At 33.2% G+C, this 17,387-nt stretch overlaps 1 protein-coding gene across 7 annotated transcripts in view; it reads left to right on the forward strand.

Annotated features, from left to right (window-relative positions):
* The window catches only part of cher (filamin A protein cher), a 94,580-nt gene extending 77,447 nt beyond the window's left edge, over nt 1-17,133 (forward strand). For 6 of the 7 annotated variants that reach the window (XM_034338241.2, XM_034338242.2, XM_076689271.1 and 3 more), the window contains 7 exons: nt 4,924-5,064; nt 6,181-6,483; nt 7,036-8,091; nt 10,866-11,059; nt 13,034-13,475; nt 14,048-14,251; nt 15,393-17,133. In XM_034338241.2, the coding sequence (XP_034194132.2) occupies nt 4,924-5,064; nt 6,181-6,483; nt 7,036-8,091; nt 10,866-11,059; nt 13,034-13,475; nt 14,048-14,251; nt 15,393-15,577 (2,525 nt within the window). In that variant the 3' untranslated portion in view covers nt 15,578-17,133. Of the gene's footprint in view, nt 1-88; nt 555-4,923; nt 5,065-6,180; nt 6,484-7,035; nt 8,092-10,865; nt 11,060-13,033; nt 13,476-14,047; nt 14,252-15,392 lie in introns of those variants that run through there. The other variant, XM_034338244.2, reaches the window with a different exon arrangement.
* Nucleotides 17,134-17,387: the final 254 nt, after the last annotated feature.

Raw genomic sequence — 17,387 nt, forward strand, 5'->3', positions numbered from 1 at the left:
AGTTTTCCTTGTTAGAGTAGATGTCCATCTGATTGTGAGAGTAAAAATTATGATAGAAATTGTCAGTAGCATTTCTTATAAATAAACACTGCGCTGAAAATACTTATTAAACAACTGAAAGTGACATTCAGTAGTGTCCATTCGCAAGAAATGCCATTGACAACTTTTCAAGCGAATTTCACTCTCAAGTGAACACCTACCCTTAGAAGGGGGAATGCAGTACTCCGCTACAGTGTCCTCAGGGTTAAAAAACATCAATCTGCATACTTTTGCAACAGATCACGCGTATAATTCGTTAGTCGTGTCAGATTGAGTCGACCGAGTTGAAGCTTTGAATATGGTTTGGGAGGAAGAGGAGGTCGAAACCACGTGGCAGGAGGTGTCGACCTTCTACAGGCAAGGATTGAAGAGTGTCTCATGCAGTCAGTACGATTATGCTGAACGCGGACCCGTATGTTACACCAGGATTGACCCCGAGAACGAGGATACGCCGCCAGGACTCGATTTCTCTCCGTTAACTGTTCAGAGTCTTTTCTACGTGCAAACGAAAAAAGGTTTTACCATCTAGGAAATTATACAGGCTGGTCCAAAAGGAGCTTCAGTTTTGATTCCAGTGTCATCTCTTTACTTTTATAGATATTCACATCATTATTTGATAAACAAGTAGATCAAAGTTGTTTTCAGTTTTAAAATTTTGCAATCACATTCAGCCTCGAAGAACGTGTTGTAGTCGGTTAATGGAGGGGGAGAGAGGGTTTCGTCTCCCCGGATGCCTTTAGTTCGGGCCGGGGACCGCTAGGTGGCGGCGAGATGATCGGTGACACAGTGTTCTCGCAAGCGGTCGCTCGGCATGCAGTTCGAATATACATATAGAAGTTCCGAATTGCGGTATGATAGGTGTCTGGGGCAGGGATCGTCTGTTGTCAGCCCCACTGACGAGTCGGACAGACGGTCCCGAGACGAAATGCCTTTTTTCCCCTCTTCTACAGTGTGTTTATCATCGTTTATTCGTCAATTATTGTATTTCTTTCTCTGGGGTTATGTCAAGGATAAAGTGTATGAGGTGAAGATCAAAGACATGGAACACCTCAAAGAAAGAATCACTGAAGTCCATCCAGTTGAAATATTGAGAAAAACTTGATTTCTCATTTTTTAATAGATATGTAGTACAGATAATGTTGCCTTCGGATCGAATTGTTTGAAACAGGGCTCCGCCACTTACGATTAGTGATTACTGAAGGAAAACATTTTGAAAATCTCATTCGTTAAATTTTCTGAATAAAATGGAATTTATTTGAATTGAATATCTTCCGTAGATTTTTTATAATGAATTTTTTAAAACTAAAGCGCCTTTTGGGCCACCCTGTAGATTGCCCACCTTTCTTGTATCAGCTTCTAAGGAAAATTTTTTTCATTTTTATGTTAGTAAAAGGAAATGCGATGATTTTTACTTATATGTATTAATTTTAATTTTTATTACAACCGAATAATTTTCAACTTATATTATAATTAATCTTTGAACAGCGGAGCCTGGATCAGTCGTGACCAAAACTTATAAAACATATACAAGAATATTAACCTAATACTGGAAGGATAATTTTTAAAAGAACAGTGTAAAATTTTGAAACAGAAAATAATATGAAATATAAAATTAAATTCAAATTGGGACTCTCTCCTTGGTCCGCCGTCCGAGGGTTAACATATGTTTAGAGATAGTTTTGGTGGAATTATTAATATAAATGTTAATAGTGTAAATTCACTAAAAAATTTTGAAAGTTGTGTAAGTCCATTAAAAATGAAACTTCTAAATTGTTCATAAATATAAAAATCATATTAGTCCATTTTTGTTTTCTCAATTAAAAAAAAAAAAAAAAAAAAACAAAAAAAACAGATTTATATCACTTTCAAAATAAACAGTTCAACTTTAATTATAATAATTTTAATATTTAACACATGTATAACTTCCAGCAGAATGCGTATAAACAATAGAGAAAACCCTGAAAAGGAAAAAAAAAGATGGTCAAAATGTTATAAAAACCAAAAAACGTAATTTTCCTTTTTTTTTAAATTTAATATAAATTTTATCGAATATTAAATAATTATAGTACAATATCAACGTCTGGGATTTTGGAAACATTGAAAGTGGGAATAGTTCTACATATCTTGGCCCTCTGCCCTCCAGCTGGTCGTCTTCGCGCAGTGCGATGTTGCAAATAACATAGTAGACTTTCATTCCCTCCGTCTCCTCTATTACGGTGATGATGATAATCTAATGAGGAGATGGTACAGGAATATGGTGGATGAGGCAGAACCTCCCAATTCAACTTTGTGACCGTCTGTTGGCTGATTTGTGCGGTACCAGTAGATTAAACGGCTGGAAATACATCACAGTTAACCTAGCGTTTGGCCCTAGTACAGGAAATTGCATATTGGGGTCAATAATACCAGGGGAAAATTTGTAATCTGTGGAGTTTATGTCTTTCCTTTTGCCAAGAGTTTTGAAATCTTAAGAATTTAGTACATATTTCTATTACAGCTGTAAATGCTTTCAATCAACTAAAGCAGCTTAATAAAAATTCAAACAAAAATGTAAATCTACGTAGCCCCTTTTAAGAAGTCAGAATGGAAAAACGTAAATTTACATGGCCCGTTCGTTAAGTATTATGGCCGATGTATGTATGTGTATGTACACACTGATTGTGAGCTGCATTGAACTTGTCGCAGTGAAGTTGGCCACGCATTCACTCACCGACGCGGCGTGAATGCGTTAGTGAATTTGTAGCCAACTTCACTGCGACAAGTTCAATGCAACTCACGATACACGGTGCGAGAAATATCGTGAGTGAAAAGCGTTCGAGGCTCGCATCTCGAAACTTGCATGTGTGAAGGTGGTGACACGGTTCGAGACATAAATCGGATGTACCAACGCGTTTCATTCGAGCCCAGGGCCTAACCCTTTATTTACTAACGGGTCTTATAAGTTCCGTCAGTTTTCTTATGGTACTGTATTAATTTAAACGCTTTGAGGCCCATTGGGATTTTGAAGTCCATTTCAGCCAATAAAAAGAGGTTATAAATTATGCGAGTAGCGTTCGAGGGCTTGTCGTACGAGATTTCTCGCACGGTGTATGTACATCGGCTATTAAGGCTACAGCGAACCTCGTTATATTGCCACGAAAGTAGTTGTAGAAGTAGAAAAGTTTTAAAGCTTCCAAGCTCTCGTTTGGAGGGGTTGGATAACATCTTTATAGACTGACACTAGTATTTTTGAGAATTCGTGGGAGGATTAGTAACTTGCTCTAGTGATGTGCGGCCCGACTAATGTGTCGGGTTCCCGACTATTCGAGTCAGTTCGGAAAAAATCGGGCGGGCTCGGGCGGGCGTCCGATGCATGCATGCAGTCGGGTAGCCCGACTATTTCGGGTTCGGTCGAGTACAGTCAGGCAGATTCGGATGAGCTCTCAAATTATCTTATTCCAAAATTCCATATAAAACAGATTTTGCATATGCTTATTGCAAGTATTAATAAGTATCTACATGAGAGTTGGGTCGCGGGCTCCGGCCCGCGGGATCTCGTCCGAGCCTGCCCGACTGTACCCGACCGAACCCGAAATAGTCGGGCTACCTGACTGCTCGCATGTATCGGACGCTCGCCTGAGCCGGTTCGATTTTTTCCGAGTCCGCCCGAACCCGTATTGTCGGGTACCCTCACATCCCCACTTTGCTCATATGGCAATATAACGATAATCTCGTTACACGATGGAAAAATGTTATCGAATATAATGAAACTTATTTTGATAAGTAAGGGTTATTATGCAATCAAAATGTAGCATTTTCTTTTCTATGAGAATTGATAACTTTTCTATGTATCATTACGCGTCAAATAATATTTGTTCTAGACCAATTGCAAATTGATGTACATTTTAAGGGCAAAAACATGAATTTAATTGCTATTGGATTAATACTTATTCCATAAACTTTAATCCTCGTACGGCGGTCCCCATTTTAATTTAATTTTGTATTTAATATATCTTTCGTTTAAAAATGATACATTTTACTAACTTGTATATGTTTTGTAAGTTTGGGTCACGATTGACCCAGGCTCCGCTGTTCAAGGGTTAAGTATGTGGGTCATGTATGTTCAACGCGTCCTTCCATGGATAAAATCTTTTTAAAAATCTGAGAAAATTTATATACCTTTCTGAAACACTCGAACAAAAAGTTATAATATTAGATTTGGAAAATAATTTGTTCAAATTATTAAAGATATGTAAAGTGGAACGTATAAATTTCTAAACAAATTATTAAACTGTGATTATTAAAAATGGTATATTAAAATTTGAACTTAAAACATTGGTGAAAAAACTATACAGTAGACTCTCGTTATATTGCCCCGAACAATTTGACTTGAAGAGGCGGAAAATTTTCAAGCTTTCAAACTTTTTTTAGTTGGAGAGGAAACGGGAGATGAAAGTGTATCATTTTTGTAGACTATGATGATGGAAGAGTAGCTCTGGTATGCTTGAAAAGCCGTGTGAAAATCAAATCGCTTATGTGGCAATAAAACGAGAGTCTACTGTACTTAATTAATTATAATCAGATGCTTAAGTTCGCATCGTAAAAATTTAATAATCTGAAAGGTGGAGATGTACAGTTCCTTAAAAAATTATTAAATTGATAATTTATTATTAAATTAATCGCCGATTATAAGTAATGCAAAATCAAGTTAAAATTTGTCGAATTTAAATGAACAAATGTATTACTCAAAATGATTCGATTTATTAAATCTTCTAATTGCTCATAATAGTATTTGGACGAAAAGTTAATAAATATTATCCAGTATTAATAAAAATTGAAATTTTTGAATGGAATATAATTCTTTGTAAGCAATGTAACAATTTTTAACGTATCGTATTATTTCAGCGGAAGTAAAGATGCCAAGTGGGAATGTGGATAAGCCAGTGATCGAGGATAATCATGATGGCACCGTGTCTCTTAAATATGATCCAAGAGAAGAGGGACAGCATGAAATCTCAGTTAAATTCAACGGCGAACACGTTCAAGGTAAACAATAAATTAAATAATACCTAGACTCTCGTCCATAATTAGGGGAAACTGTCCTACACTTGCGATCAAATCAGGCTTCCCTAAGGAAAATGGGAATTCTCAAAATACGATATTAATATTAAAAGTAATTTAGAAAAAAGAATAATATAATTTTTAATTATCATATATTATAAAATTTAGTATATAACTGAAAAGTACGAATAACAAAGTGAATATTAATTCAAATTTTTCCGCATAAACGATTATACGTAAGGGGTGGTTCGTCGTAGACCTGAATTGGTATTTCTCCCAGAGGTGCTTATGCAGAAGGACTGAACCCTGAGATATCAGCATTTTCTTAATCGATAGAATAGATCATTCCTGCTTAATCGATTTAAAAGTGGTAATTAAAAGTATCTGGTGGTGAGCTTCTTTTAGAAAGAATTAGAAATTTCAATTTTTAATACTCCTACTGTATATTTTCGTAGAATACGTTAAAAGGTGTTAATGATTAATTAACAGAAAATGTAAATATTCCATTTCACAACAAGCTCATGTACTCTGGAACTAAGGGGAGAAGGGTTGAATAATTACTTATTAAAAAACTAATTTGTTTAATATAATTTTTTAACTTTGTCGAGAATAAACAAAAGTGAAGAAAATTATGATGTTAATAAGGTATGAACAAAATTTGTTTAACTTCACCCTAAAAAAATGATGGTTGCACCACTGGATACCTCAGTTGTTCGCACAAGTTTTGGCATGGAAAGGAGTGCATTATTTACGCGAACAAAATTCATCAAATATTTGTAAATAGTATAATAAACTTATAATATAATAAACTCCGAAGGGTAATTTGAGGAAAGGTTGTGTTCATACTTCTTATCTAAAAGATTATTATTACAATTATTAAAGGAAAGCCTTAATCATACTGTGTATAAATTGAATCTAAAGCATTCTTAATTACCATAGGGTCAATCGGATTTTTCTTCTTTCCAGTTTACCCCTAGACATGGTTCACAACCTTCCGTCTCCTCTGTTTATTACAGTTTAATTAACTGTTGCATAATCTCTCTGTACCAATATAAATATCTTTACTTAATCTAATTTACAAATTTATTTTTCTTTCATCAGGTTCACCGTTCAGATTCCACGTGGACTCCTTAGCAAGTGGTTATGTGACAGCTTATGGACCAGGTTTAATCTATGGTGTTTGTGGCGAGCCTGCAAACTTCACCATCTCTACAAAAGGAGCTGGAGCTGGTGGTCTGTCGTTAGCTGTAGAAGGACCTAGCAAAGCTGAGATCTCCTGTCACGACAATAAGGATGGAACAGTTTCAGTTTCTTACCTACCAACTGCTCCAGGAGAATATAAAATCACTGTTAAATTTGGTGATAAATATATCAAGGGCAGTCCTTATGTTGCTAAAATTACAGGTAACAAGTTTAATTTATTTCACTAATATTTTGAAAAATGAATTTCACTTCAATTTCCTTTTGTATAAATTTTAATCCTTGGAGGAGCAGTTACTTGATTACTTGTTAAAGCGTCTAAATTGAAAATGCTATTAGCAAAGATATTAATATTATTGTTGTTAAAATTTTTACAGTTGAAAATGTTGAAAATCACGTATTAATATTATCGGTATCAATAATATTGAAGTTAAAAGATTGGAGAATTTAACATTAATATTATTACTGTTCATCAATATTAAATTCCCAAAATTCTCAACTTTGGAGATATTAATATTATTTTTATTTATTTCACAATTATGGCTATATTCACTATTCTCAGTCTTCATCAAACATGTTAAACTTAAATTAAAATTCTCATTGACGCTTTTACCTTTTCAAAAAGTTCATTTCTATCCATTCACCTACTTTAAATATCAATAAATTTTGAAACTAAAAAGTAAATCTTATGTACCAGCAACTAATTCAAGTAATCATCAAACTGCACCTACTAAAACCCTACTTCTATTTTCATAGGCGAAGGTCGCAAGAGAAACCAAATATCTGTGGGTTCATCCAGCGAGGTACAGCTACCTGGAAAAGTAACAGACTCAGATATCCGATCATTGAATGCCTCCATCACAGCGCCAAGCGGTCTCGAGGAGCCATGTTTCCTGAAGATGCTTCCTAATGGCAACATGTGCGTGTCCTTCACTCCTCGTGAATCTGGAGAACATACAGTCGCTGTGAAGAAGATGGGCAAGCACATCCCTAACTCCCCCTTCAAGATCGACGTGAAGGACCGAGAGGTGGGTGACGCCAAGAAGGTCAAAGTATCCGGCGCAGGTTTGAAGGAGGGTAAGACCCACGTAGAAAACACTTTCTCCATCGACACAAGAAATGCCGGTTTCGGTGGCCTCTCCTTGTCTATGGAAGGACCTAGTAAAGCAGAGATTCAATGCAAGGACAACGAAGATGGCACTCTGAATATTTCTTATAAACCCACCGAGCCTGGATACTACATCATGAACTTGAAATTCGCTGATCACCACGTGGAAGGCTCTCCATTCACCGTGAAAGTAACTGGCGAAGGTAGCAATCGTCAGAGAGAGAAGATTCAACGACAGAGGGAAGCTGTACCCATCACAGAAGTTGGTAGTCAGTGCAAATTAACCTTTAAGATGCCTGGCATCACCTCATTTGACCTCGCAGCCACTGTAACTTCACCTGGAGGTGTAACCGGAGATGCAGAGATCAAAGAAGTTGAGGATGGTTTATACGCGGTGGCGTTTGTGCCCAAGGAACTCGGGGTGCACACTGTCTCAGTTCGTTACAGGGAAATGCACATCCCTGGCTCACCGTTCCAGTTCACAGTTGGTCCACTGAGGGATGGTGGAGCTCATAGGGTACATGCTGGTGGTCCTGGTTTGGAAAGGGGCGAACAAGGGGAACCTTGCGAGTTTAATATCTGGACCAGGGAAGCTGGAGCTGGTACTCTGGCCGTGTCGGTCGAAGGACCTAGCAAGGCTCAGATTGACTTCAAGGATCGGAAGGACGGCAGTTGTTATGTTAGTTACGTCGTCTCTGAACCTGGTAAGATGTTTTCTTTAATTATATAGAAGTGCTTATAGGGAAAATAGAAGTTGGGGGTATAGAGAATTTTACTATGCCATTATTAAGCTTTTGTCATCCTTGCTTCTATGATCCTTTTTATTAAGCATCCTTTTTATTGATTCCTCTTTATTTTCAATAATGATGCTTAACAGGTTGACTGTCATTAGGGTTAGTCGAATATTTAATTAATGAGAAGAACAAGATAACTCTGAATTTCATTTTCTTTTAATTGTAAAGCTGCGCCTAATGCCCAGTGCTAATTCTACTAATTTTTATATGCTTTTTTTTGTATCGAATATTAACCCACTGAGGGGGTGAAAACAACCCTTGAGATAGCTATTTAGTACTGCAGAGTACTAGATTTAGTACATCCTTAGTCTAATTATAAGATTCTTATATAAATCAAACGAAGGAAAAACATCAACTAAATTTAATTCTGTAACTAATAAATCAAAAGAATCGGTAATGAAACTAGTCCTAAAGTGTTCTGAGATGTACCTAAATATATTTACTGTCATATATGCCATGGATGTATGCCAACGTCAAAGATCTATATTTTAATCACACTAGTAACATTGTACGGTGTCTCCTTAAGATACTAAATCAAGTTTAAGTGGTCCATGTAAAATAGTAGCGATAATCGCGTACACGTACCATGCAGAGATGACAAGTTACTTTTAGGTAATAGAACAAGGGTAAGAAGAGTACTTTGATGTCGTCGAAATGGAACACCTTGACATACAGTAGGCTTCAAAAATATACCACCTTCTAAAAATTGAACTACTCAAGTTATGCTAACAAAAATTAAATCCGTCTGGTTCAAATTAAACAATTGACATAAAATTTTTAATGTCATTCGAAGATACTTTGTTTCTTAATAAATTAATTAATTTTTATATCTGATTGGATATGATTTAAGAATTATATCTACTATTTTACATATTTTTCTATAAAATGTGACAATTAACTAGTATAATTGTAAGGTGTACACTCACTTTTGACTGAATGAATTTAATTATTAGAAAGGCGGACCATGGAGAGAATCCCAATTAAAATTTAAAAGTTAATTTTGCAATATAAAAGAACTTAATAACAGTATAATACTATGAAATTTTGAATTGACATGTAGAAGATATAGATGAGATAAACTTGAGATAAATCATTATGTAGAAGGCAGATCAGAAACAGAGAACACAATGGTTGATTAATGACACTGTACTCTTGGCTGTATACTTATAACATATATGTTTTATTTGAACTATTATAATAATTACACTGAATATTTTCACTTTATACCATGATTTTTGCAGTCATTCTTACTTTTAGTCAATTCCACATTTTGAATTGTAATTGACTACTCTACATTAAACTTTGACATTGGACTATTCTTCATTCTTGCTCTCGACACACTGAAGTCTGACTCTTAACTCGTTCTCTTACTCTAAACTTTGTATCTATTTTTAAAAATTATTCACGAGAACAGCTCCCTAATTTATTGACTCGGAACAATATTTATTTAAGGCAAATTGTTACTACAAGGCACAGTAAAATGTTGCAAATGATAATTTTTGTACCCATGTTTATTAAGATTCATTTTATTTATTTAAAGAATACTGTCAGAAAATTTCACCTCAATCAATTTGAGCAGTCTATAATAATATTTTATAGATATTTTAGACACTGTATGCCACATTGTACAGGCTATTTCAGAATAATATTTTTTTATATCTAATTCTGTTTTTCAGAAAATTGAATTGGAGAATTTTTAAAAAGATTGGTATGAAAATTTATTTATAGTAAAGTATGTACATACTTACCTTTTTCTTAAAGCTTTTTGGAAACCACCCCCATTTTGGGGCGTGTAACTCAAATGAATCCTTCTACAATTCTTTAATTTTTAAGATAATTAAAAATGACCTTCTAGTATTTAAAAATTTCTCTAATATTTATTGTAAGTATCATTATTATTCGCAGCCAATTAAATTTTAAACGAATTTCATGATAAAGCGTGTTTATGATACAACCACCTCGAGTCTCCCGACGTTAAAATATTCAGGATTAGATCATACGAGAGCACATCACATGTTCGGTCAACAGTGGACAAGGACCGTCGCTAGTCTTCAAATCCGAAAATACCTTCGTCTATATTTGCGTCTAAGGTGGATTCATATTTTGGTGGGCAACGGTGCTGGACATGAATTAGTGTGGTCGTTATATTTGGACGGTGTGCATCAAATGAGAGGAAGCCTCGGAAAGAGAGAAGAAGAGAGAGCTAACCAGAAGAGAGAAAGAGAGAAAGCGTGGGCGAATCGAGATCAGAAGTTAGAATCAGGCCGAGGAAAATAGCGGTTCGCGTTCGGCTTGCGCTCAGTTGATCGTCTTCCTCGTTTTATCTTTATTCTTCTCTGCTTTCCCTTCAAACGCTCGAATTTTCTTCCTACTCTTTCTAACCGCTTTCTTTCCACTTCTTCTATTTTTATTTTCAAACGTTTTTTCAATTTTTATTCCGGAACGTTTGAAAAAAAAGAAATTTTTCCCTTCAATTTTCGAACTTAAATAATTATTATAGAAAAGATTGTTGGTACGATGAATGATTAAAATTGTTTGTAAAAATGAGCACCTTCACTGCCACCATGCAGCTAGTGCTTTCAGGAAACGAGCACGGTAGCTGCGATAACGATGGTTCGTGCGGAGATTTTGATTACCTAGATAAATAATATATGGATTCTCATTGGTTTCTTTTCGATTTTCAGGCGAGTACAGAGTAGGAATGAAGTTCAACGATCAACATATACCCGATTCGCCACACAAGGTTTACATATCACCGGCGATGGGCGATGCTCATAAGCTCGAGGTAGCGCAATTTCCGGAGCACGATGTTCAGCCCGACAAACCGGCCACCTTCCTTGTTCGTAAAAATGGTGCCAAGGGTGAACTAGACGCCAAGGTAACGTTTATTATTATTTTTTTTTTATTTTTTTTATTTAGAGTATAGTAAGGTACAGTGGTACCTCGGTATACGACCTTAATCCGTTCCTGATGTTTGGACTTATACCGAATAGGACGTATACCAAACTAACCTTTCCCATAAGAAGTAATGTAAAAATGATCAGTCAGTTAATAATACATCAACTCCGAATATAATTGATTATTAATTTAATTTTTCCTCTGAGATAATTATTTAAAAATGACTCAAAATTCATACGAAAAATGTATGTCGTATACCGAGCAAAATTTGTCACGTTCAAACAGGACGGTTTTCCGAATTGGACGTATTCCAAAGCAGACGTATACCAAGGTATCACTGTAATTAACCCTTTCTTTGTATAAATGGTTTCTTAAAGATATTTATTTTCTGGACGGAAAGGTAACATTTATTTATTTATTTTTCATTTAGAACATAGTGTGGTGTTTTATGTAAGATTAATTAATCTATTTTAAAATTACATGCAAATATTGTATAATCTGTTTGTTTTTCTTTTTCTTTGACTTTTCGTTCAGTACTAAAATTGTATCGTTTATTTAAAAATTCTCGACGGAAATTTTTTTTTTTTAAAGCCTTCAACATTCTTGGAAAGCCACACGATCTTAGTAACCAAGTCCTTGCGAAAAGCGGACGCTGTAAATAACTTCCTCTTGTGAAACAACGATGCCGTGTCGTATCGCGTGGGTTTTCGCCACATGTTGCCAGTCACATAATCGAATGATTCACTTGGATCGCTTCAATATGCTTTTAAAGTAATTTGGATTCCTCAGGAAACCAATTATTGGGAATATGCAAAAATTTCCATCCGCTATATATGTACATTAGGGTGGGTCGAAAAAATTCAATTTTTTTTTTTTCAAATCGTAATACCGTGAAAAAGTTGCGAATTAGATAGACAAAAAAAAAGAAAAAAATCAATTAAATCTATTGATGTCTTCCGGTCGAGCATTCGACTTAAAGTTTGTGGAAATAAGTACAAATTCATATTTTTACGATATTTTTCAATATGATTGAACTGTTGGCGATGCAAACGCACCTTGTCGTGTAATACATTGCGCATGCGTCACAAGTGCATCCCCACCATAGACTGTGGCCCAATGATTGGGCCGTTACTATTAAAAAACTGTTATTTTTTATTGTTAAGTCTAAATATATATACTATAAAATAAGAAATAAAACACTTACCATGATCCGAATTTAATAGCTCTAATTGTTACGTATCAAAACCACCAAAAACAATGTTTAAATAATATTTAAGTTGGTCAGTGCCTTTGGTCGCGCAAAAGAATGGAAAATGTAACTGTTGCTCGATCAGAAGGCGTTGGCCGATTTAAACAATTTTTTTTCTAATTCTTCAATGGTTTAAATACTAATCGACTTAAGTTATTGCGTTTATATTGTGGCAACTTCTAGAATATTGAAAATTATCGTAAAGATGTGAATTTTTGCCGATTTTCACAAATGTTAAGTCGGATGCGCGATCGAAAAACATCAATCGATTTAACTGATTCTTTTTCGCACCTTTTCCAAAATTTTGAATTTTTTCGGTCCACCCTGACATACATAGGTACACTGTTGGTTAACAATTACAGTATCTTGCTACATTTGTACAGCAGACGCTCGTTATATAACCCTGGGGGGAGACAATTTTTATTTAATTTTGTATTTCATATTATTTTTACTTTAACCGCTTTTTTTATAGCATTCAGTCACTGTTGAAAATACTTGGTATTTCTCTATATCTTATTGTCAATTGTAGTAAATGGAAAAAAATTTTTTTAATTTTTGGAAAAAGTTAGAACCTCTGAAAATTTATTATATATGATTTTCATACTTTATATCTTGGTATACTAAAGATTGAATTAGTTCCTGATAATTTACGTAGTAAATTTTTATTTGTATTTGATATTACAAATATATTTTATCATTTTGCAGATCGTATCACCAAACGGAGTAGAAGATGATTGCTTTATTCAGTCCATCGATACTGACACGTATTCCGTGCGATTTATGGCGCGGGAAAATGGCATTCACAATATTCACGTAAAGTTCAACGGTGTTCACATAACTGGCAGCCCCTTCCGTATCAAAGTGGGAAAAGTGGACGCCGATCCAGCCGCGATAAACGCCTGTGGAAACGGTTTAAAGGAGATCAAAACTGGACAAAAGACGGACTTCATTATTGACACTTGCAACGCTGGAAGCGGAGCTCTTAATGTGACCATAGATGGTCCTAGCAAAGTTGCAATGGACTGTACAGAGGTTGAAGAGGGTTATAAAGTTAGGTACACACCTTTGGTACCTGGAGATTATTACATCAGTATCAAGTACAATGGATACCACATTGTAGGCTCGCCATTCAAAGTTCCTTGCACTGGTTAGTATTATTGTTACTGATTTTATTATTTATAAGGAGAAGGCACCAATTTCCGGTCGCCAATTTTAATAAAAGATCTAACTGAAATTAAGAATTGAAATCTGGAAGTAAAACTAGATAATCATCTAGATAACAAGACGATCTAGATAAAAAGATAACGAGGTGATTGTATAGTTAAGGAGATAATGTAGATAAAAATAATGCAATCATCTAGATAAGAAGATAGTTATCTAAATTCAATTATCTGGTAGATAAAATTGAGGTACTTAACAACTTATTGTTCTTTCTACAAGATCTATTTTTATTTTATGATGTTGTTAAAGGATTTAAACAAATTTTCAGTACACTGTTATTGGATTTTTATTTGTTATTTCTTTAACAATTTTTTTTATTCATAAGTTGTGCTTTTAGTCCATAGTATACATAACGTAATTGTATGAACAATGTATAAATATGTATAAGTAGTTATAATGAATTTTAATTTTTGTTTTCTCGAGGTGAAAAAATATGAATGATAGAGTTTCTTTTTATTAGAAATAATATCGAAATAATTGTGTATTTTTTATTTGTAGGTGCGGATCTGGCAGAAAGAGGAGCACAAGAATCAAGTTCCATTCTTGTCGAAACTGTTCAAAAGATATCAAAGGCGAAACAAACCGGGCCAATTTTACCCCTGTTCAAATCTGACGCTAGTAAAATAACGAGCAAAGGAATGGGATTGAAGAAAGCATACCTTGGAAAACAAAATCAGTTCACTGTTCATGCTAGCGATGCCGGTACAGTATTATTAATACTTGAATCTAATTAAATAATTCACTTTTGTAAAATTACTAAACTGTTAGATACAAATAGTAATATTTCATTTTTACTGTAATTAACATTGTGACGATTGTTATCATACACATATTCATGGCTTTGATACCTAATTTTGTATTTCATTTTTATTTGATTCATTATATACTAATTGCTTTTGGGAAATTGGTAATTTTGTGACGTACATTATAAAGAATTCCACTGGTAGTTTTTTCAATAATTTCATTTTTAATATGAAAAGAAATACAAAATTATAAAAGCCGTTAATAAAATATACGTTCGTCAAACTGTTTAAATTTTTCATTACTGCACTTTCGTTATATTAAAATATTCTACAATTTTATTATCATTCATGACTGGTTTTTACATTATCATTTTGCTTCAGAAGAATATTAAATTTTAACACAGTATTTAAAGAAATTTTGTATCTTAAATTTTATTATAATTGATTATAAGTAATTTTCAATTAATTGTAATAAAATTTAAGATTGATAAAGATTCATGGTGCAATTCAACTGAGTCATAAGATAAACATTTTACTATCATTTATAAAAACGGAAATATCTATATTATGTATTTACTTTGCCATTTAATGAACAATTTAAAAAAATTATCGAAGCTGTGCATAAACAAATATAGCCAATAAATTAATTTTCATATGTGTATGTAGTGCCATCCTAGCTGCATTATTTAGATGACTTAGATTCCTATAGTATTATAATTTGAAAACTAATTTTATTAAATTTAATTGTATTAATTGGAATTTCTTTCCATAACCACAGTATTTAAAATTAGTGTTCAATAATATAAATCATTTTTAAACCTACTCAGGAGATTATATTCTGAATAAAAGTATTTCTTAAAGGGTTAATGTATGATACATAAATAAATATAAGATGAATAATAATAAAATAAAAAATTAAGCATCAGAAAATTAAAATACCTTCTCAGCACAGACATATGTTTTTCAGATTAGTTCAATTTATGATCATTAAAAGATCAATTCATACCATGATTCTTTAATTACTCTGTTTAAATATGAAAAAAGATTTTTCCTTATTTTTATAATATAATATAATATAATATAATTTCTTTTCTGTATAGGCAATAACATTTTGTACGTTGGTGTATATGGACCTAAAGGACCGTGCGAGGAGGTGTATGTGAAGCACACAGGACGAAATAATTACACCGTAAACTATATGGTACGAGAAAGAGGAGAGTATATAGTTATTGTAAAGTGGGGTGACGACCATATTCCTGGATCGCCGTATAAGGTCGAAGTGTAAAGAAAAACGTTTCTTCGAAGAGGAACAACAAAACGAAATACTGTGGCCAAATTCTTACATTAATTATTCAACGATTCTTTACACGTATTCTTGATGATCATCCGTTATAGCATCTATTTATTTTAAACATTAGCAGAATAAAATGTATTCTTATACGATGGAAAGCGTATGACACGAACATTTTTAGGCTATATGATGTTTCATCACGAAAAATTCGTCTTCCAAAAATTTTACATTTTTATTCTGAATATTTTACTGCGTCAATTATGGTTCTCTGCCATATAATTTGAGTGAAAAAAAGATGAAAAGAACCATATAAATAAGAACCATGAATGCTGAAACGATGGAAGTAAAAGTACCAATTGTTTGACCATTATTTACTTTATTATTGTGTGTTACATTGAGAGGAATTTGAACATTCAAGATACTAGTCGAAGTACAAATAAGCTTCTTCCGTAGAATAGTACTTTAGACGCGAGTTTAAAGCTTTGTCAGTTGTGTCTGTATCTGTCCCCATAACTTATATTGTTCTCATCTAATATTTAATCATCTAATGTACAATAATAGCAACGAAGTTATATATTTGGTTGAAATATGTTACATTAAACTATAAATACTTTTGGTACAATCTTGTTACTACTATTGATAAAACAGTGGTCAATCTTTTATTTTTATCTAGAACAAAGGAAAAAATATTAGAATATTATCAGCGAAGTAAGATTCTTAGCCTTAGTATTATTTTTTTTCTGTAGAGAGAATAATTCTGTGATACAAGAATGTAGTTTTTAATTAAAATGACTTTCTAAATGTTGTAGAAAGAGTCCTAAAAAATTATTCTAAGAGCTATTAATGTTTTAGAGAATTATTCTAAATGTATTAAAAGAAATGCCTTCTGTGCATGAGATTTGATTAACTCGGGTTAAAAGTGTTAACTATTGTAGTAATTTGTACCAGTGACTGGTATTGAAGAAGAATTTAAAAACCATAGATAATTAATTATTCCTTTTAGGAAAAAAATATTGTAGCACTATACAAATAGTCAATGATACTTAGAATTGCTTGTATTTTGATATTTATACCCTTGTTTTGAAAAAAAGTGAACAATAGGTCATCAATCTTTTAATTGTAATAACAAACTAACAAAACATCTTTCCTAAAAGTGTTTATAATTTAATCAAACAAATATTTTAGCTGAAAATGTATAGTACATATGTAACTTTGTTGTCATTGTTAATAATATAGCCAGTGTATTGTGTTCATTAAATGATTAAATGATAGACCAAAGTGAAAATGATATAAAAATGTTCATAAGTAACGAGGACAAATAAGTCAATTACTTGTGTTTGAAAAACTAAGAAAAAAACAATACCAACTGTGCCTTCCATTCTAGTTTCAGATAAATTTATTCTATTAAAACGTGCTCTAAATGTACTGTTAGTCTCTCTACTGCGTGATATATCACTTAAATGTAATTATATCGAACAAAAGTGCAAACTGAAAGCATCGATTATTATAAAACATACAAGAAATGAAATAAACAATATGTTTATTAATGATTCACCGAGTGTGCTTTTTTCTCTTATGAGAAGTTTCTACTTTTTACTATATTTTAGAAATCTAGTATGAATGTATTATCGGCCAAAAGTGCAGAACTACCTCTCAGTAAAGAGATATAGGGAGATTTTTTTTAAATCTAATGGAGAATGGTGAGAAATAGTAATTTAAAATTCTTATTTCTATTCTCGTAGATAAAGATTGTATTTTCATGTTTCAATTGCAAGTTTTTGAATTGAAATTAAAATAAAAATTT

This window comes from Osmia lignaria, chromosome 7, assembly GCF_051020975.1.
Source record: "Osmia lignaria lignaria isolate PbOS001 chromosome 7, iyOsmLign1, whole genome shotgun sequence".
Classification (NCBI taxonomy): Eukaryota; Metazoa; Arthropoda; class Insecta; order Hymenoptera; family Megachilidae; genus Osmia; species Osmia lignaria.